At 32.2% G+C, this 22406-nt stretch overlaps 2 protein-coding genes across 7 annotated transcripts in view; both read right to left on the minus strand.

Annotated features, from left to right (window-relative positions):
- The window catches only part of LOC127704796 (toll-like receptor 4), a 41392-nt gene that overhangs the window by 16352 nt on the left and 2634 nt on the right, over positions 1 to 22406 (minus strand). The window contains exons 2-3 of one of the 6 annotated variants that reach the window (XM_052209012.1): positions 16256 to 19224; positions 2061 to 3643 (exon numbers count right to left, since the gene is read on the minus strand). In XM_052209012.1, the coding sequence (XP_052064972.1) occupies positions 16649 to 19224 (2576 nt within the window). In that variant the 3' untranslated portion in view covers positions 2061 to 3643; positions 16256 to 16648. Of the gene's footprint in view, positions 1 to 1445; positions 3644 to 13453; positions 19225 to 22406 lie in introns of those variants that run through there. The other 5 variants (XM_052209006.1, XM_052209010.1, XM_052209011.1 and 2 more) reach the window with 5 other exon arrangements.
- LOC127705563 (toll-like receptor 4) lies at positions 1446 to 11306 on the minus strand. The gene is made up of 2 exons (XM_052209889.1): positions 11280 to 11306; positions 1446 to 5209 (listed from the first exon to the last, which is right to left on the minus strand). The coding sequence occupies exons 1-2, from the start codon at positions 11304 to 11306 to the stop codon at positions 4031 to 4033; spliced, it is 1206 nt and encodes a 401-aa protein (XP_052065849.1). The 3' UTR covers positions 1446 to 4030.

Genomic DNA, 22406 nt, shown 5'->3' on the forward strand with positions numbered 1-22406 from the left:
CATATTCCCCATTTCCATTCTCAATTTTAAGTGCTGTCTTATTACACAACTGTACCAATAAAGGAGGAAAGGAGGAGGGATTGGTTGGGTTTAGGTATGGAGGGGGTGTGGAGCGCAAACAAACATGTTGAGCCCTGTCACGAGTGCCCAAAACCAGTGGTTATCGATGGTTGCGATCTGTCATATTTGTTTGTGTTTTTTTCAAAGTTGTATTTTAAATCAGGCCGAACGTCTTCATTTTTTAATCGTTTACATTTTTATAGCTAGCATTTGTTTTGGTTTTTGCTCGTTGTTGAAGGTCATACTTTGACTTGCAATTGTTCACATCTTGTTCCATTCTAGTCAGTTTTTATAAGTCATGTATGATAAGCAAGCCTGGGTCGTTTTTTTATACAGTTGAAATGTGTTGGAGACAGTGTATAAATTAAGGAAGAAAAAAGAGGCACAAGTAGTTAGATCATCTAACCGCGTATATTTAATTGAAATAAACCAGTCAAACGTTTATTGCCGTTATAAATGTCGCTTTACCTCAATCACCTTGTTAGCATATTATGTAGAGAATCATCAATTTAAGGGCATTTAATATCTTAAATAAAACTATTCTTATTAGATATATTTGCAACTGATATTGGACGGAAGATGCTACCCTTTTATGTAATATAAGTTACGATTATTTGAAAACGGTTATTAAACAGCTGCATTTTTTTTTGTTTTTGATGAACAAAAGTAAAATTGGAGTCACAAATACGATTGAATACAATTATCTGCCCAATTATATTGATTCTGTAACGTTTGCTTTTAATAGGACTAACTTTTGACAAAAAATTACCAGCAACGTATCAGGACCCACCAGCACAATGACAGAACCTACCAGGATATATCTAAACTGAGAAAATGCACAATTTTGATAAATTGCGCAGGTTTTTAACAACATAATTTTGTCGTGTGGATTGGGGTATAGAAAGTGGACTCCAGGGGCATTTTTTTTTTTATTTTTTCAGTTCTAGATTTTCTAAAAATGAGCACTTTTGTGTTACGCTACCTGAAACAGTTTAGAGTGTCACATTTTACATTGTTTGCATATGAACCCATAAGAAACAAAATTAAAACATCGCACCTGTTTCCTTCCATTTTTTATGCGAGAAAACGTTAATAATCATCATTTTTCAATGATCACCAGCACCAGTCAGGACCAAATCACTAGCACAGAGGTGTTCTCGCAGGACAAGCTTACCCATCGTAACGGTTATTGTGGTTTGAAAGCAATTGAACACAAATTTAACCTAACTTATTTTCAATGTTTTTTTTGGTTTTTTTTTTTTCATTTAGTATTTTCTGAATATGAAAGTAATCTTTAAAAACTGGACACCAATCACCTATAATTCATCAAGCCTTTCTTGAGAGTAGATACACCGGACCGTAGTTATGAAAATCAAACTCATATACAAATGTATGTTATATTTTATGTAACATGAGCATACATGATAATAAGATAATGTTACAGATTTATATATATATATAATATGAACTTGTTAAAATTAGTTGTTTAACATGGCCAGCTGAAGGACGCCTCCGGGTGTGGGAATTTCTCGCTGCATTGAAGACCTGTTGGTGACCTTCTGCTGTTGTCTGTTCTATGGTCGGGTTGTTGTCTCTTTGACAATTCCCCATTTCCATTCTCAATTTTAACATTGAGAAATATGGAAAACTTAAATATTTTTCAAAGACAGCTTTTTTGTGAACAGTTTAGAACTAGCAGAAATACATGCCTCAAAATTTTACGTTATCTAGTTTTGTTGTACTTCAATAAGAAAATGCAAGCCATTTGAAATAGTTTATACCAAACAACTTATGTATTATCCATGTTATCTGAAGTGCTAGTCTGCAAATGGATGTTCAATAAAGTATAACCTTCCTGCTGTCAAATATCAACTGTAAACCAAGGTGATTGCTGATAATTTAAAAAAATCTCACGTGTCCTGGAAACACACACAATACATGCACATTTTTTTAAGAGTCACCAACGTTTTCTAAATAATAATTTTGCTTAGGGTTACTACCTATTGGACAAAGTATATAACAAATTTAGTAAACACCATCTACATATTCTAAATAAAGATATGGACAATTCTAAATAGGCGTATTTACACTTGTATGCAAATTTGTTCGCCATTACGTAAAATCATACAGGTTCCCGTAAACTTTGACATCACAATTCAAAACATTTGACGTCACACTTAAAAAGTGATTGTTTCTTGACGTCAGAAGGTTATTCGGAAATAGATCTACGGTCATTCGGGGACAAAATTCAGCTGAATACCAAAAGTGTAAATACTTTTATTATATGGGTCTTGAGTCATGTTGACAGCTTTGGATATATCAATGTTTATTATATTCAACTGGAAGAAATAACTTATTTACTTTTAAATTCATGGCGTTCTTTATAACAGTGGCACTTCATCTCCCCTTTTCAGTTTGAGAAATAAAACAATTAAAAAAGCATTGTATACATTAGGGTCTTTATTTAAAGACAACGGAAATAAATAGGAGAATAGGTGTCTTCCTGATCCACTTGCACACATTTCAAACATTACTGAATATGTATTATGAAAGATATTTCAGATTGTATCACCCAATCATAAGTGGCAAAAAATTCCCCAAAAAAAAAGTTTAAACTGACTTCTCCACTTTCTACAACTATTATCCTACTAATATTTAATCTATCCTTTTCACAAAATATCTTTGTTTTTTTCAAAAACGAATGCTATTGCTATATTATTATATTATTCCATTATCGATTAACATGTTAACAATTGTTCCATTATTCGTCGGATTAAATACGCATTCAAATTATTCCTTTGTTACTCAAAAATATCGTTTGCATTGGTATCGTATTACGTATTGTTTTATTCTATACATGAATTAAACTGAAGGAATAGTTATAAGGTAAATGTTTAACAAAACAGCTTTTGGTAAATGATCATAAAACAAAAATAAAAACACATCTATACATGGTCATTCATACCTTCTACAGTTATAGCTGGTGATAATTGTTTTCGAAAATGGTAACATATCTTAAAAGAAAACGTATCGACTTTTAACTGCTAACTTACTTTAGTCAGGTGTAACGAATTTTGCTGGTTAAAGGTAAAAGAACTAATTAAAATTTACCACACTGTGTTGTTTTTTTTGGTAAAAAAAATCGCTCCCAACGGAAAATCTAAAATAGGGATATCTTTGATACAAAACGATTGATCGATTCTGGTACAGCAATACAATATTTTGTATCTTCACATTTTAAATCATAAAGTTCTGCTGTCTAAGAAAAGTACATGTATTTAAATAAAAGTGTTGGCTTTCATAATATTTTCAACATAAAAATATTGAACATGTTTTATACTTCAATTGTAAGAAAATACTAATGGTTTTTTACAATGTCACATTTTAGTCCATATTTTTACCGGCCATTAATATACATTTATACATCATGCATTGCTATAAAAAATAATCAATAAAACAATACCAATACAAGTACATTCAGAATTTGTAATCAAGCGTCAGTAGGTCATACTGTAGATATCTTGTTATTATACTAAGATTCATCTAGTGTATAGCACAGCAGGTGGTTCACGTGATATACAAACTTATTTTAATATCTGCTTAATTGTTTTGAACAAATGAAATCATCATATATAACCAACATATATGATGGAGAAAAAACGAAAGTTTGGTTAGTCTCTTATTATAATTTAAACTCTACGCGGTTCTTTAGAGCACTCTGTATATTACGTTTTATAAACATATATTTGGTTAGTATGGCGAAATTATAACACAAATGGTTAACTTTCTAGAAAAGGAAATCCGTAATTCATATTTGCTAAAGCAATAATAGTTGATCTATTTCAGAAGAACCTATAAACTTATTACATATTGTTGACAAAACATCTAATGTAACACACTTAATAAGCTGAATGCATACCGGAAGTCCTTGTATATAATTAACGATACGTAGCGTCAAATATATTTACATTTAGGATTTGATTGCCTTTTGAAGCTGTTCCCGAAAGACAACATCGCCGTACTCATCATTTGGATACTCAATATATGATTGACAATGAACCAGTTCCAGTACTTTAAGTGGAAGATCGCAAGCAGACATTTGCTCGTAAAATACTAGGAAAAGGATGTTCTCACAATTGCGTTCATAGATACTCTCCATTTTAGCCATATTATATTCGAACATACACCAGTACGAAGCTAAATAATTTGCAGACATTATGACAATAGTTTTCCGACTGTTATGAATTGCGGATGTGATATTAGTGGCGATGTCATTTCCGGGTAGGAAATTCCGCCTATGCAAGCACAACTGAATTCCACCATGTTTCTCTAGATTATTGAGAAGTTGGTGGTGGACAAATGTGTCATCCTCATTTGCATATGACACGAAAGCATCATACATGTATAGTCGTTCATCTTTGTTGTCTGATTTATGTTCGGGGTCATGCCATTTGACCTTGACCATGTAGTAAAGATAGCGTAGTTTCCATCTGTATCTGTAAGCAATACTACCACAAAGAATAAAAATAAACATCAATATTCCTGTCGTTACTCCGATTATTAAACCTTCATATGACATACATTCCTTTTGTATGGTTTCGTAAACTTTTCTAGGGTTTCGAAAAAGATTGATGGTGTTTTTTGATGTTTTACATTCGTATTTCTCCAAAAGATGAAAATTAGTTGGTGTGTTTACTATCCATTTCACGAAAGACAGAGAATCACAAATGCATACAAGATTATTTCCACCAAGATCAATAGTGAGATTTGTATTCACTTTGGCAATCGAGTCCAACTCGTTCATGGCATATTGACTCAGTGTAGATATTCTATTATTTCTTACATTCAAAAACATGAGCTTTCTCATATGAGAAATTCTAAAGTTTATATCATCAATCATATTTTCACTGAGGTCTAATCTTTTGAAATTGTGTTGCTCTTTAAATAAAAGGTTTGGTAAATATGCTATTTTATTTTTTGAAAGATTAATGAACTCGACGTTATGGAGGTTTTGAAATATTTCCCCGTCGACATCCGTTGGTAGAACGAGTCCTAAAAGATTGTTTTGAAGCAGTAAGCATCTTAAATTGATGAAATTCTGGACTGAAAAATTTCTTTGAAATATTAGAACAAAAGTTTGCTGAAAGGTCTAAATCTGTATTTTTTTTTTATATTCGTTATTGGGCCTGTCCATGTATGCAAGACAGTATCACTTAGACTTAAATATGTTAACTCATTTGCAATGAAACCTAAACTGGGTATTTCATATTTCAGGTAGTTGGACCTAAATAAAACTTTTTTCAGTTTTCCTGGCACAGGAAAAACAAACTTATCAATTTCCTTTTTCAAATTTTCAGAAATTTAAGTTCATTGAAAAACAAGTTGTTTATTGAATTATTTGTAACAGTCTCTTCTCTAAGAGGACATTCCTCTACGTAGGAGGTGAACACATTATGAGTAACAACATTATTAGAAATTTCTAGTGATGTAATTGGCAGATACTTTAGATCAAAAATGTTGTCGCCTACATTCGCACTTTTTAAAGACTGAGGCAAATATTGTACTGTACCGGATTCTATTCTCTGAATACGGTTTCCAGCGGCATCGAATCTTTCAAGTGATGTATTTTTTAAATTCTAAATTTGAGAAGTTTTCAGTTCTGTAGGCATTCCGAAAATACTATGAATGTTGTTTACTTTAAGGATTTTAACTGCCGAGTGTTGCAAATCAGTGGTTATATTTTCAAGCGTTTCGAATCTCAAACATGTATTTAAAGACACATCAAGTTCGAATATATTTCTTAATATCTCAAACGTTCCTTTGAAAATATGTTGTATTTTGCATTTGGATAAATTTAAATGAGTTATTTGAGGCAAGAACAAACATGTCTTCTCTTAATTGAGATTATTTATCACCTTACTGTTGTTTTTTTTTTTTTTTTTTCATTTTAATTGAAGATTTAAAATACCTCACCAAAGATACCAGGCTTATTATTGGTAACCCGAGACTTGCGTTTCGTCTATATAAGATATGTGCCTTATACGACTAAGGAAATATATGCCAAGGGTTAGAACAATCCAAATATTTTGAGAAATTCAACATTTTATAAACCCTAAGTTTACAGAAAGAATACATACCTATTATATTTTATATCAACACAAAGTGTTGACAACTGGGCAGGTGATACTCTCGGGATGGAAACGTCCTCCAGCAGTGGCATCGAGCAAGTCTGGAATCTCGGAAATGTTTTTGAAATATGTCCTAGTATTTTTGTATGAAGGGAATTTGATGTTGATGTCAGATCTTTGATAAGCTATTAATAATACTTGATTTTCATATGATGAAGACATAATCTTTCAATCAGTTTAATTGAGGCTTGGAGCTGGCATGTCAGTAACTGCTTGTAGTTATCAATTTATGTATCATTTTGCTTAGTATCTTCTATTACCTATTCTGACATCGGACTCGGACTTCTTTTTAACTGTGTTTTTCTGTGCGTATTGCTGTGTGTTTTTTTCTACATTGGCTAGATGTATAGAGGGAGTGTTGAGATCGCAAAAAAACATGTTTAACCCAGCCGCATTTTTTGTGCCTGTCCCAAGTCAGGAGCCTCTGACCTTTGTTAATCTTGTATGTTTTTTTTTATTTTAGTTCATCTATACGTTTCGGAGTTTAGTGTGACGTCCATTTTTACTGAACTATAAAAATAAGAAGATGTGGTATGATTGCCAATGAGACAACTCCCCACAAGAGATCAAATGACACAGAAATTAACAACAATAGGTCACCGTACGGCCTTCATCAATGAGCAAAGCCCATACAGCATAGTTAGCTATAAAAGACCCCGAAATGACATAATACACATTTTTGTTTAAGCGGCCAGCTGAAGCCCAGCTCCGGGTGCGGGATTTCCTAGCTGGGTTGAAGACCCATTGGTAGCTTTGGACTGTTTTCTTCTCTTTGGTCGGGTTGTTGTCTCTTTGACACAGTCCCCATTTCCATTCTCAATTTTTTGTGTTCGATTTATTCACACTTTATTCTAGACTCGGTGCCATTTAGAGCATGACAAACTGTATAGTCACTTGTATGTCATTTGTTGACCTCGAGATATCCTGTGTCATTGGGTTGCTGTCTCAATAACATATTTCTTTTGAATCCATTTAGTAGATGTCGACATGCCGCCTTTAATTGCAGTTGTCACAAAACATATTCATTTTGAAATAAGGTTAAAGTTCTTTTGTGAGTATTGACCTGTACCTTCTCTAGGCCGAGCAAATTTAATTTTCGGGCATACCTGATTCTGAGTATCTCTGTGGTGGGGTTATTAAACTAGTTGTTAAGTGTAATCTCCCATCCCTGAATGATTTGTAAGTTTACAATTCGTCCTCTTTGTAACCGGGTTAAACTTGTTTTAGGAGTACTCACTCTTGAATATGACTGTTTCTTGAGGCTTTCTGCGGCCGGATTTATCTAGTTTTATGATTACTCACCCGTGCCTTATTGTATTGTGAGAATCTTTGTTGTCGAGTAAAACTAGTGTAATTAGTCCTGACTTGTGCCTAAATGGTTTTCTTTCGAGTATTTAAATCATTCTCGTTGTGGCTGAGGAAAAGTAAGTATTTGAGCACTTATCAATATCCGAATGTTTATTTCGTATTGCGTGGCAGGATTAAACTCGTTTTGTGAGCACGCTCTCATCTTTAACTTGTTTTTGGTAATTTTTGCGGAGGGTACAACTGTTAGTTTGAGAACTCATTCGTTCTAACTGGGTTTTTAGTCTTTTTTTAGCCGGGCAGAACAACTTTAATGAATAACCAATCCTCACTAACTGCTTCGTAATTATCGTTGTGCTCGGGTTAAAAATAGATTTATTGGTATTAACCTTCATCCAATTGTTGTGTGCGTATCTTTGAAAGTACTCACCGGTATCTGAGTGTTTGAAAGTATTCATCTGTATCCGAGTGTATGAAGGTACACACCTGTATCTGAGTGCATGAAAGTACTCACCTGTATTTGAGTGTATAAAAGTACTCACTTGTATCTGAGTGTTACTTGAGTATGCCTTTTTTTATTGTATTGATCTCAATTTACATATAAAAATTCATAAATGAGAGGATGAAAAAATTGATTACCAGCTTAAGTTAAATTCACATTTTTCGTACGAAATTAGTTAATTCTTTCTCACCGTGTTATGAATATGTGAAAATACTTACACATGTTACTAGCATACTTTGGCTAAGAAGAAAGAAAATAAGACGCACAATTCTATAGTAATTATGAAGTTACCGAACCCGGAAGAAAATGTTCAACTTTATATGCATATAAAACGATTGGTTGGGAATTTTTCACAGTTTATAGTTCACAAACATTGTTAAAAAATACGTGTATAAAACGTTATTTATAATCTAAAATTAAATATAAGTTGTAGCCTTCTCATATCAAAGTGGCGTTAGTTACGATGATTTGAAATGACTGCATCTGATTTACATAGAAGAAATAAATAATTAATTATCTTTTCTCTTGTACTAAACATAACAATTGATTTTGAAAAAAAAGGAATAGTGTCATTATCTCAAATTTCATGATGCAGTAACACCATCAGAACATGTTTTATAGTTACGGATTAGGAATGAAATATTAATTGTTTCTATTTTAATCGTCAAATTGATACATTACCACTGCTTTGTATGGCAATATGAATCGCAGTACCACTAGTAGCCTGTCTTTATCGGGTTAAATTGCCAAAACCTGAATGTTTTGCTGATAAATGATTTCACTTCTATGTAAATATGTACTGTACAAACTTAGTAAACAATTGTCTTTATCTTATTGAAGACAGTATGTTTACCTTTAGATGTATTTTGTCGTTCGGTTGCTGTATCAGGTACGCATACCATATGTATCTTTTTAGTTATATTATTAAAATACTGAATAATAGCCAACGATAAATCTTCCGGGTGATGGATCATATAATTATGATACAGTACACTACAAAATATAATATATATCAAGTCAAAAAGGGTACAACATCACCAAAAAATAATTAAATTATGAACAAATGTTTGATATTTCGGATAGCTTATATCCTTCATCTGGTTCAGTAATATGTAAAATGAATCTTATCTTGACATGTGGTAGTCAAACTGAAATAATAATCTTGATCGAGTTCAGTACGGAAGCATGAGTTACTGGAAACAAGTGATGGTAGGAAAATGAGTAATGGTAGGGAAAATGAGTGACTCGTTCTATGTTTTTTTCATTCATGCCCTCTGGGAAAACTGGCCTTAGCTTTCTTATCCAAAACCTTTCCCGAGCAAGTCTGTCGTCCTTTAGTAATACATATATATAGAAATCAACATGCTGCCTTTGATCGTAGTTGTCGAAATTGAATCGCCCGGGTTTAGTCAGTTGTGAAATTTTTACAAAATCAAGGAAATATACGTCAACAACATCAAGTACCCAGTAATAAAAAAAAACATTTATTAACAACTACTGTTAATGACAAGCATAACTCATTTTAAAAGAAGTCAATCGGATGCATCATCAACTATGCACATCTCAATATTCATTTCTCGGCAGGTTAACTTCTGCTTGAACAAAAGATAAGAAGAATGAAAGTATCAACAGAGAGAAATGTAGCTTTTGGTAGCTGGACTGTACATGTTTTTATTACAGTGTGTTTTACTTTTACAAAATATGGTCTTGTCATGTAAGGGGCGTTTGAATGTGAACTGATTTAGAAATACAATAATTTGAAACCTTACTCATCTGTCTGGCCATTTGGAGAACGTCGTGTTTAATCGTCAAAGAATTTCTCAAAAACATGTATTTTCTAGGGCCATAACCGGCCCTTAAATACCCCTGTCCTACGGTTTAAAAAATATAAATCCACAAAAAATTTCAAATTAGAAATGAAGTTTTAAAGGATAAAAGTTAACCAGGCACGTTCCATTTTATATATTTTTTACATGTTTATTGATTTAGATTACAGCTAAAAAGGCGTACACGATAGGTCCGTTAGTCCGACAGCAAAATAGTCCAACAGTTCTTTGTTCCATTGGTTTAACAAGACATTCTGTAAATGCGTTTCCAATGTCAAGAGCCTGTAATTGGGTATCATGGTTGTTGTCTGATACATACGTTTTCTGTTTATTGTTTTTGAATTTACAGCAAGGCCATTGGTTTACTTGTTATAATTGTTTTCACAATTATTATGACGGAACTTTTTAAAGTGTACCGTATGGTATTGATTCTGGCTATTTTTGAAGGCCAGACGGTGGTGTAAAGATGCTTACATCTACGTCCCTTGGTCTTTTTTTAATAGTTGTCTTATTACCAATCGTCATTCAAAATTTAAATAGAAATAATCTTAAACCAACACATCAGTGTACAATATTTTCATGAAAGGATGCAGTTAGTTGAATTATTATTCATTTCAAAATGTGAAGGCATTGATGAATTTAACTGAAAGAATAATAAAATCTGCAGGTGAGAAAACACGAATAAAGTTCGTATTCTAGATATAATTTGTGTTTTATTGTTTGGGGGTTTTTTGTCGGGGGAGGGGGAGGGAGATTGATTGATAAATTTTAAACGGCGTTCATTCAGCTAGTTTTCAACCCAGGTTTAACCGAGAATTTAAAAAAAATACCAATACCTTGTTAAAGGGAAAAGACGATTGTTTTATCCGTGCCGTTCGTTAATATAGTGGAGCGCCGATTTTGTTAGATTTTGTGGACTTCTCCTGTTTTGAATTTACCTTGACGATCTGTATTTTTGGTAACACTTTTCAATCATTTGCAGGGTTTTAAGCCCCTTTTTCTTTGATTTTTTACTTTTTCATCAATCACAATTATGTTTTTAAACGTGTAATGTAGTCGTCTGATTTGTATCAGTGAAAGAATAAAAATCAAACCTATATATTGATTACCGGCCCGTATTACATATCTAAGCATATGTTTGTATATCTCACCTGGTAATACAATTGATTAAACTTGTTGTACTCTAACTAATTTTAAATTCGGGATAAAGACGTCGTTCATAATCTATTACAAGTTAACCATTTGCATTGTAACTATTTTTCTTTTATAATTACAAAAGAAAAAAACATATTTAATGACAAGCGATACAATGAAATCTGTTAAATCACCAACCTTGGGTCTGTTTTGAAACGGTTTTAATCATGCGTTAAATCGATATTTAGATCTAATATATATTACCTGTTCAAGGACGGAGTGTAAAGTCATTGTGTAATCAATTGTTGTTTCGACTTCAATGGAGTTTTATAAGTGACTGTATATATATGTATGATATCAAAAGTACAGAAATCTTAATCATAACACGCACGAACTTCTGGATAGGTTTTCCTCATTCATGCCTTATGTATTTTATAAACCAGTTTTTTCTTCGTCCTTATTTCTTTACACATTGCCCTATTATTTTTATTTCTTTATTATTCATTTTTTGTTTTATACTTTATTTTGTTACTCCTTATTCTCAATAAGTTCAACTCCGTCAAGTCATTATTCCATTTGTAGCATGCACAAAATTTTCTGCTTAATCTAAAACACATAAATGGGGCGGAGTTGTATAGTTAAATTTAAGTCTTCTTATAACTGGTGATTAGACTACTTATAATTAACAAACAGAAAAAATAAAAATGTACAGTATTTGAAATGTACATTTATCACCGATTGAGTACAGTTGTGAATTTGTCTTAATTCTAAAAAATCAAACATTCTAGAAAAGTTAACGTATCAATGTTTGTTGACAAATCAGCAACGGCTTGGTGGGTAAGGTTGTCCTGCGAGAGAACGTTCGGTGCTGGTTTTTCGGTCCTGACTGGTGCTGGTTGGGCCTGATTCTGTACTGGTGGCTTTTTTACATTGTATCAGAACAACAATAAAACAACCGCTCTGTTGCTTAGTTTTTCTCTTATACGTTTTAAGTACCATGCTAGGAATATTACAACAATTTTTTTATTGCAAAAGTCGTGCAAATTCGCCAAACGAAACTGTTCTATCGACGTGCTGGCGATTTGGTTAAACGGTCCTGGTTCTGTGCACATATGTCCTGGTTCTGTGCCTTTATATTTTAGTTAAAAGTGGCAAATATTATAGATCATTGATGCAGAAAATTTGTATAATTGAAAGTAAATATACCTAGCATATATTTGGTGGATATTTCCTTTGAACAAAGTCTCTTTTGTTTGAATTTGATTTTTGAGAGGAGGTGCAAGATCTTTTTTGTTGAGGTGTTTTATGCATTTTTTAACTTTTGTTAACTGTTATTTTGAAAATTTATATGTTGTTAACTGTTATTGACTAATTAGCTGTTATCTGTTTTCTTAAAATTGACATTGTTGTGAACTGTTATCATGAAAAAAAAAAATATCTCTGCTTACTTTTTTTTTTTTTTTTTTTTTATTCACTGTTATCTGTTTTCTCATTTAAGATTATTTAAAATGCTGTTATCGGTTATCAATATTTTAAATTTATTGTAATCTGATTTGAGCAAAATAATAAAAATATTGATCTGTTAATAGAACCCCTCTTGCCCCTTTTGAGACAAGACAATATGGATATGATTTGCAGGATTACGATCCTTTTGCATGACCATCAAAATACGGTGTAAAATATCCAATACCTATATAAAAACATTATGGGGTATGTTTGCCTACGGACAAATTTCTATTAGAACCAACTGAAGTGGGTGTTAACAACTAAACGTCACCGTACGACCTTCAACAATGACCCTAAAAATCAAAATGTAAAATATTTTGCATAAAGATGGAGAACATAAATGTAGAGTAAAGTTTTTTTTTCTAATAATTGAGAATGGAATTGGAGAATGTGTCAAAGAGACAACAACTCGACCAAAGAGAAGAAAACACCCGACGGCCACCAATGGGTCTTCAACACAGCGAGAAAATCTCGCACCCGGCGTTGGGCTTTAGCTGTCCCCTAAACAAAATGTATACTAGTTCAATGGACGTCACACTATAATATATAAACTAAGATTAAAAACAACTGACAAGACTAACAAAGGTCAGAGGCTCCTCACTTTGAACAGGCGCAAAAATCTTTCGCGCTTAAACATGTTTTGTGAGATCTCTTCCCTCCCCTATACCTCTATCCAATGTAGAATAAACTATCACACAGCAATGCGCACAGTAAAACGCAGCTTAAAAGAAGTCCGAGTCCGTGTCAAAATAGGTAACTAAAGAAACTAAGCAAATTGAAAATGATACATAAATTAACAAGGGACTACTAGCAGTTACACCCATGCCAGCTCCAGACCTAAATTAAACTGATTGAACGATTAAGTCTACATCATATGAAAATCAAGCACAACCTAGGTTGATCACGGCAAACTATCATGTGAGTTACGCTACCTGAAACAGTTTAGAGTGTCACATTTTACATTGTTTGCATATGAACCCATAAGAAACAAAATTAAAACATCGCACCTGTTTCCTTCCATTTTTTATGCGAGAAAACGTTAATAATCATCATTTTTCAATGATCACCAGCACCAGTCAGGACCAAATCACTAGCACACAGGTGTTCTCACAGGACAACCTTACCCACCGTAACTGTTATTGTGATTTGAAAGCAACTGAACACAAATTTAACCTAACTTATCTTCAATGTTTTTTTGTTTTTTTTATTTAGTATTTTCTGAATATGAAAGTAATCTTTTAAAACTGGACACCAATCACCTATAATTCATCAAGCCTTTCTTGAGAGTAGATACACCGGACCGTAGTTAGGAAAATCAAACAAATATACACATGTATGTTATATTTTATGTAACATGAGCATACATGATAATAAGATAATGTTACAGATATATATATATATATATAATATGAACTTGTTAAAATTAGTTGTTTAACATGTTTAACATTAAGAAATATGGAAAACTTAAATATTTTTCAAAGACAGCTTTTTTTGTGAACAGTTTAGAACTAGCAGAAATACATGCCTCAAAATTTTACGTTATCTAGTTTTGCTGTACTTCAATAAGAAACTGCAAACAATTTGAAATAGTTTATACCAAACAACTTATGTATTATCCATGTTATCTGAAGTGCTAGTCTGCAAATGGATGTTCAATAAAGTATAACCTTCCTGCTGTCAAATTTCAACAGTAAACCAAGGTGATTGCTGATAATTAAAAAAAAATCTCACATGTCCTGGAAACACACACAATACATGCACATTTTTTTAAGAGTCATCAATGTTTTCTAAATAATAATTTTGCATTTGGTTACTACCTATTGGACAAAGTATATAACAAATTTAGTAAACACCATCTAAATATTCTAAATAAAGATATGGACAATTCTAAATAGACGTATTTACACTTGTATGCAAATTTGTCCGCCATTACGTAAAATCATACAGGTTCCCGTAAACTTTGACATCACAATTCAAAACATTTGACGTCACACTTAAAAAGTGATTGTTTCTTGACGTCAGAAGGTTATTCGGAAATAGATCTACGGTCATTCGGGGACAAAATTCAGCTGAATACCAAAAGTGTAAATACTTTTATTATATGGGTCTTGAGTCATGTTGACAGCTTTGGATATATCAATGTTTATCATATGCAACTGGAAGAAATAACTTATTTACTTTTAAATTCATGGCGTTCTTTATAACAGTGGCACTTCATCTCCCCTTTCAGTTTGAGAAATAAAACAATTAAAAAAAGCATTATATACATTAGGGTCTTTATTTAAAGACAACGGAAATAAATAGGAGAATAGGTGTCTTCCTGATCCACTTGCACACATTTCAAACATTACTGAATATTTATTATGAAAGATATTTCCGATTGTATCACCCAATCATAAGTGGCAAAAAATCCCAATATAGAAAAATTTTAAACTGACTTCTCCACTTTCTACAACTATTATCCTACTAATATTTAATCTATCCTTTTCACAAAATATCTTATCTTTTTTTCAAAAACGATTGCTATTGCTATTTTATATTATTCCATTATCGATTAACATGTTAACAATTGTTCCATTATTCGTCGGATTAAATACGCATTCAAATAATTCCTTTGTTACTCAAAAATATCGTTTGCATTGGTATCGTATTACGTATTGTTTTATTCTATACCTGAATTAAACTGAAGCAATAGTTATAAGGTAAATGTTTAACAAAACAGCTTTTGGTAAATGATCATAAAACAAAAATAAAAACACATCTATACATGGTCATTCATACCTTCTACAGTTATAGCTGGTGATAATTGTTTTCGAAAATGGTAACATATCTTAAAAAGAAAACGTATCGACTTTTAACTGCTAACTTACTTTAGTCAGGTGTAACGAATTTTGCTGGTTAAAGGTAAAAGAACTAATTAAAATTTACCACACTGTGTTGTTTTTTTTTTGTTGTTGTAAAAAATCGCTCCAACGGAAAATCTAAAATAGGGATATCTTTGATACAAAACGATTGAACGATACCGGTACAGCAATACAATATTTTGTATCTTCACATTTTAAATCATAAAGTTCTGCTGTCTAAGAAAAGTACATGTATTTAAATAAAAGTGTTGGTTTTCATAATATTTTCAACATAAAAATATTGAATATTTTATACTTCAATTGTAAGAAAATACTAATGTTTTTTTTACAATGTCACATTTTAGACAAAATAAGACGATAAAAAAACAATAAAAACACAACAAATCTCTGCATTGGTACCTATTTCAAACATCATTGGAGTAAGAAAGAAATTAAACAATCAAGATAATAAACGATTCAAAACAATCAAAACAAAAGTATGCTAAAATTAGAATTACAAATTCTTGAAAATACGCTTTTCCTTTTATAATATCATCATTTAACGCATAGCTCTTTTTAATAATTAAAAATTTCATTCTAATTTCCACCAATTTTCAAAGACCAGTTCTATAAGATTTATCTAACGTGAAGACTGCTTGTCAACTGTCACTACACTCTAGGCATAGGATGGTATGTCCATATTTTTACCGGGCATTAATATACATTTATACTTCATACATTGCTATAAAAAATAATCAATAAAACAATACCAATAAAAGTACATTCAGAATTTGTAATCAAGCGTCAGTAGGTCATACTGTAGATATCTTGTTATTATACTAAGATTCATCTAGTATATAGCACAGCAAGTGGTTCACGTGACATACAAACTTATTTTAATATCTGCCTAATTGTTTTGAACAAATGAAATCATCATATATAACCAACATATATGATGGAGAAAAAACGAAAGTTTGGTTAGTCTCTTATTCTAATTTTAACTCTACGCGGTTCTTTAGAGCACTCTGTATATTACGTTTTATAAACAAATATTTGGTTAGTATGGCGAAATTATAACACAAATGGTTAACTTTCTAGAAAAGGAAATCCGTAATTCATATTTGCTAAAGCAATAATAGTTGATCTATTTCAGAAGAACCTATAAACTTATTACATATTGTTGACAAAACATCTAATGTAACACACTTAATAAGCCAAATGCATGCCGGAATTCCTTGTATATAATTAACGATACGTAGCGTCAAATGGAGGACATATTGACATTTAGGATTTGATTGCCTTTTGAAGCTGTTCCCAAAAGACAACATCGCCGTACTCATCATTTGGATACTCAATATATGATTGACAATGAACCAGTTCCAGTACTTTAAGTGGAAGATCGCAAGCAGACATTTGCTCGTAAAATACTAGGAAAAGGATGTTCTCACAATTGCGTTCATAGATACTCTCCATTTTAGCCATATTATATTCGAACATACACCAGTACGAAGCTAAATAATTTGCAGACATTATGACAATAGTTTTCCGACTGTTATGAATTGCGGATGTGATATTAGTGGCGATGTCATTTCCGGGTAGGAAATTCCGCCTATGCAAGCACAACTGAATTCCACCATGTTTCTCTAGATTATTGAGAAGTTTATGGTGGACAAATGTGTCATCCTCATTTGCATATGACACGAAAGCATCATACGTGTATAGTCTTTCATCTTTGTTGTCGGATTTAGGTTCGGTGTCATGCCATTTGACTTTGACCATGTAATAAAGATAGCGTAGTTTCCATCTGTATCTGTAAACAATACCACTACATAGAATAAAAATAAACATCAATATTCCTGTCGTTAATCCAAGTATTAAACCTTCATATGACATACATTCCTTTTGTATGGTTTTGAAAACTTCTCTAGGGTTTCGAAAAAGACTGATGGTATTTTGTGATGTTTTACATTCGTATTTTTCCCGATGATGAAGATTTGTAGGAGTGTTAACTATCCATTTGACGAAAGACAGAGAATCACAATTACATACAAGATTATTTTCACCAAGATCAATAGTGAGTTTTGTATTCATTTTGGCAATCGAGTCCAACTCGTTCATGGCATATTTACTCAGAGTAGATATTCTATTATTCCGCAAATTCAAAAACATGAGCTTTTTCATGTGAGAAAGTTTAAAGTTGATATCCTCAATCATGTTTTCACTGAGGTCTAATCTTTCTAATTCTTTTTGCTTTAGAAATAACAGATTCGGTATATTCGTTATTTTATTTTTAGAAAGATTAATGTACACGACGTTATGGAGGTTCTGGAATATTTCACCGTCAACATCCGTTGGTAGAACGAGTCCTAAAAGATTGTTTTGTAGCAGTAAGCATCTTAAATTAATAAAATCTGAACTGAAAAATGTCTTTGAAACATTAGAACAAAAGTTTACCGATAGGTCTAAATGTGTCAGTTTTTCTACATTCGTTATTGGTCCTGTCCATGTATGCAAGACATTATCACTCAAATCTAAATTTTCTAACTTATTTTTACTGAAACTTAAGTTTGGTAATTCAAATTTCAGGTTGCTGGACCTCAGTGAAACATTTATCAGTTCATTTGGCATTGGAAAAATAAACTTACCAGATTTATTTTTCAACAGTTCCAAAATTGAGAGTTTTGTAAATAACCAATTGTTTTCAGAATTGATGGTAATAGTTTCTTCTTTAATAGGACATTCTTCTACGTATGATGTAATCACATCAAGAGGAGAAGCATTATCAGACATTTCTAATGACGCAATTGGCATATTTGTTAGATCAAGCAGATATTCGCCTACAGAAAACATGTTGTTCCTTATATCTACACTTTTAAATGATTCAGGTAAATGTGTAATTGCTCCGAATTCTATTGTCTGAATACGGTTCCCGGCGGCTTCGAGTCTAACAACTGACGTATTTTGTAAATTCCAAATATGAGAAGTTTTCAGTACTGTACTCTTTTCTAAAATGCCATGAATGTAGTTTACTTTCAAGATTTTAATTGCTGAATGTTGCAAATCGGTGGTAATATTTTCAAGCGTTTCGAATCTTAAACATGTATTTAGAGAAACGTCAAGTTCCAATATATTTCTCAATAACTTAAACGTTCCTTTGAAAATATGTTTTATTTTGCATTTGGATAAGTTTAAATGAGTTATTTGAGGTAAGAACAAGAATGTCTTCTCTGTTAGTATAGTCATTTTGCAAATACCGGTAAAACCAGATATATCTATAATTGTAAGGTTTTTTAAATAGCCAAATTTCTCATCGAGAATTGCAATTTTGTCTGCAACATAATCTATTGACAACGATTCTAGTGATCGTAGTTTCCATAAATCTGGCACGAATGAGGTATAGACATTTCTTTTCAAATTCAAGTTTTTCAAGTTCTCCAAGAAATAAAATGCTGAATATTCAAACGACCTGTTTTCATATTTCAAATCATTGTTGCTGAGATTTAAAGAGAGTAAATTTTGGAGTCCTTTGAAGGAATTTTTTTTTATTTGACCTATTTCATTAAAAGACAAATCCAAAGTCGTCAGTAAAGAATTGCCTTCGAAAATCCCATCTTCTATTGTACTGATATTATTGTTTCGGAGAGATAAGTCTTGAAGATTGTTTGGTAATCTAGGTATACGAAGTAGATGTTTGTCTGAACAATCCGCTATAAGATTTTCTGAACCAGGAACGTTTTTGCATAGACAAGAACTAGCGAAGTGACATGCTTTCCATTCCTTCATCTCATTGAGTATTGCATTTTTGCAACTAATTAGTAATACAAAAGCAGTAACTAGGATGTAAGGAAGGTTGATGTTCCCTGCAGAGAAAATATGCAGTTAATATATTTCAAACTGACTTAGAAAGATGCAATGCAATTTTTAATGATGTGTAATAAGCCGGAAACTAATTCACTGAAAATTAGCAAGATAAACTAGATTATTCACAAATGCAAATCACAGTTTGAAAAGTTGTTGAAATCTGTGAACAGATAAAAGTTTGCCTTCAATCGTAAAGGCATTGAATGAAGAAAAGAAAATTTAGGTTAAACTTTAATGAGAATTCAACACAGATATTTCGTCATGAATATGAGTTTGAGGTGTATGCTCCAATATTGTAAGGTATGGATGTTGTGCTAATGAGATTATTTCCTCCCTTGCTGTTGTTTTTTTTTCGTTTCATTTATAATTTTAAAATACCTCATAAAATATACCAGGCTTATTATTGGTAACCCGAGACATGCGTTTCGTCTATATAAAACTCAGCAGTGGCACTCGAATCAATAGTAGCAAAATCAAATACAATGTTGAACAGCATAAAAAAAATCAAAATTCCGAAAAATTGTGGCTTATACGACTAAGGAAATATATGCCAAGGGTTAGACAAATCCAAATATTTTGAGAAATTCAACATTTTATAAACTCTAGATTTACAGAAAAATAACACAAAATGATATTTCAAATCAACTCAAACTGTTGACAACTGGGCATGTTATACACTCGGGGAGGAAAAGTCCGCCAGCAGTGGCATCGACCCAGTCAGGAGTCTCGGGAGTGTTTTTAAAATAAGTCCTAGTATTTTATCTGTAGGGAACTTGATGTTGATGTCAGATATTTAATAGGCTATGTTCATTTTATTCTCACTTTTTTCAAGACTCGGTGCCATTTGGAGCGTGACAAACTGTATAGTCACTTGTATGTCATTTGTTGACCTCTAGATATCCTTTGTCATGGGGTTGATGTCTCAAGAACATATTACTGTTGAATTCATTTAGTAGATGTCGACATGCCGTCTTTAATCGCAGTTGTCACAAAATCTTAATTTCGAAAAGTTGTGCCTTAAACAACTAAGGAAATCTATGCCAAGGGTTAGAAAAATCTATATATTTTGAGAAACTTAACATTTTATAAACTCTAGATTAACAGAAAAAAAAACACCAATGATATTTCATATCAACTCAAAGTGTTGACATTTTGTTAGGTGATACAATCAGGAAGGAAACGTCCACCAGCAATGGTATCGACCCAGTCTCGGAAGTGTTTCTTTAAATATGTTCTAGCATTTTATCTGTAGGGAATTTTGTGTTGCTGTCTGATCTTTAATAGGCTATGTTAATTTTATTTTAATTTTTTTCTAGAGTCGGCGCCATTTAGAGCCTGACAAATTGTATAGTCACTTGTCTGTCATTTGTTGATCTCTAGATGTCTTTTGTCATTGGGTTGCTGTCTCAAAAACATATTTCTTTTGAATTCATTTGGTAGATGCCGGCATGCCGCTTTTAATCACAGTTGTCAAATCTTAAAAGCGCGGGTTTAAACATTTGTAGATGAATCATACAAAGACAACTATAACGTCAAAACTAAATTAAACATTCCTATAAGAGAATTTTAGGTTTTTGATGTAATTTAACGGAATCTGCCTTAACATTTCAAATAAATGTTTATTGCTATCTCCCTTTGGCCATTAAACTTGTAAATTAAATAAAAATCGAATATGTTAACGTACGTAATACACCTAAACTTGGTCATTGTAGAATTGTGTTTGACTCCCTTTCTCCATTTAGTTCATATATATTTTAAAATAGCTATTTCCACGAAAGAAAGAGTTTACACTTGTATTTGAACATACTCAATTATTTTTTGTTAGAATGAATGATTTTCGTCATGTGTGTTGCATTTATGTGAAATTTATACGAGAATAAACTACGGTTATAAATTAACTATGCAAATTCATGATAATTGTGGGCCACCTGTTGAGTAAGCTCCCTATAGAAATGCTCCTGTTTAGTTCAATAGAACCCGTCGTGCAGGGACGGGGATTCCTGTGCGAGTGTTGTTATTCTGCGTGCAACACCCGGTGCGCAAGCACCTTAAGGTACCACAGCTAAGATCATCTGGTACAAAGCAACTAAATTTTACATACACTATTTGGCTATAATAATTTCTGCTCCAAAATGCATACACATTCGGCAGTTCAAATATCAAACAATGAAACGCACTACACTTGCATCACCAATAAACAGCCATTTCTATTTGCGCCAAAAATGAATTCGTTTGCGCTACAAAATATTTGCGTCAATGCTTCTTCTGCGCCACTTCATTTTGAAAACTATAGGTTTCATTTGCATCAATAAAACAATAATACAACTGCGCCATTTTTCATTTTATTTATTTTCACTTCTATATATCTACTTAATTATTTTTAGAAGGTCGCTTAGTGGCTTTTTTTTTGCATGTTCTCAAAATCTGTCTTACTAATTTATTAGTATTATTTTCATGTATATGGTCTAATTCCCCACTCAAAAAAACTATACAAGTTTTATCAGCAAAAGCCTAGCACAACACGACTTTACTGAACATTTCCAACTTATTTTTCCATTTTCATGCATCAGATATCAGAATGCGAGTTCTTATTATTGCGATACTCACCCAGTCGCAATATTCGCAATAATATAATAAAAACTTTATAATAATTTCTGAATTTACAATATATAATTATATATAAATATTAATTTACCAAAGCCCGGCAAAGGGTCGACCATGTAGAACTATTTTGTTATAGTCAGGCAGTTAAACTGCCCTCCGTCAGTTCGATAGAACGCCGACCATGCAGACATATTTGTATTTAGTTATAATTAGGTCGTTAAATTACCCCAGTCCTGAGCAGACAGATACAAAGCATAAAAAGAAGGAGAAATATTGACTTCCAAGTATCGAAAACGTTTGTGGTAAATTATTTTTCATATAAATGTGTTATTTTCTAATTCTTGTTCCCATTTTACTTTTATTCAGTTGAAAGAATGTCCATGTTTGTGATAAGGGAGCAACCCTTTGATATTTAGGGGAGGGGTGCTTGGATGAACATGTTTTATTTCTAACTTTTCAATTTCGATTAAGCCTATTTTTCCTAGCTTGCCCACACGATATTTTTTGTATTCCAAATCATCTTACTTTGTGGCCATTTATTTTTACTATTCATTTTATTTTGAAAATACTCATCCAA

This window comes from Mytilus californianus, unplaced genomic scaffold, assembly GCF_021869535.1.
Source record: "Mytilus californianus isolate M0D057914Y unplaced genomic scaffold, xbMytCali1.0.p SCAF_6, whole genome shotgun sequence".
Taxonomy (NCBI): domain Eukaryota; kingdom Metazoa; phylum Mollusca; class Bivalvia; order Mytilida; family Mytilidae; genus Mytilus; species Mytilus californianus.

Excerpts from the sequence above, each read along its gene's own strand:
- LOC127705563 (XM_052209889.1), bottom strand. The coding sequence starts at position 11,306 with ATGACTTTACACTCCGTCCTTGAACAG. Across the intron at positions 5,210-11,279 it reads TACACTCCGTCCTTGAACAG|ACCTTTCAGCAAACTTTTGT; the intron begins GTAATATATATT and ends ATACAGATTTAG.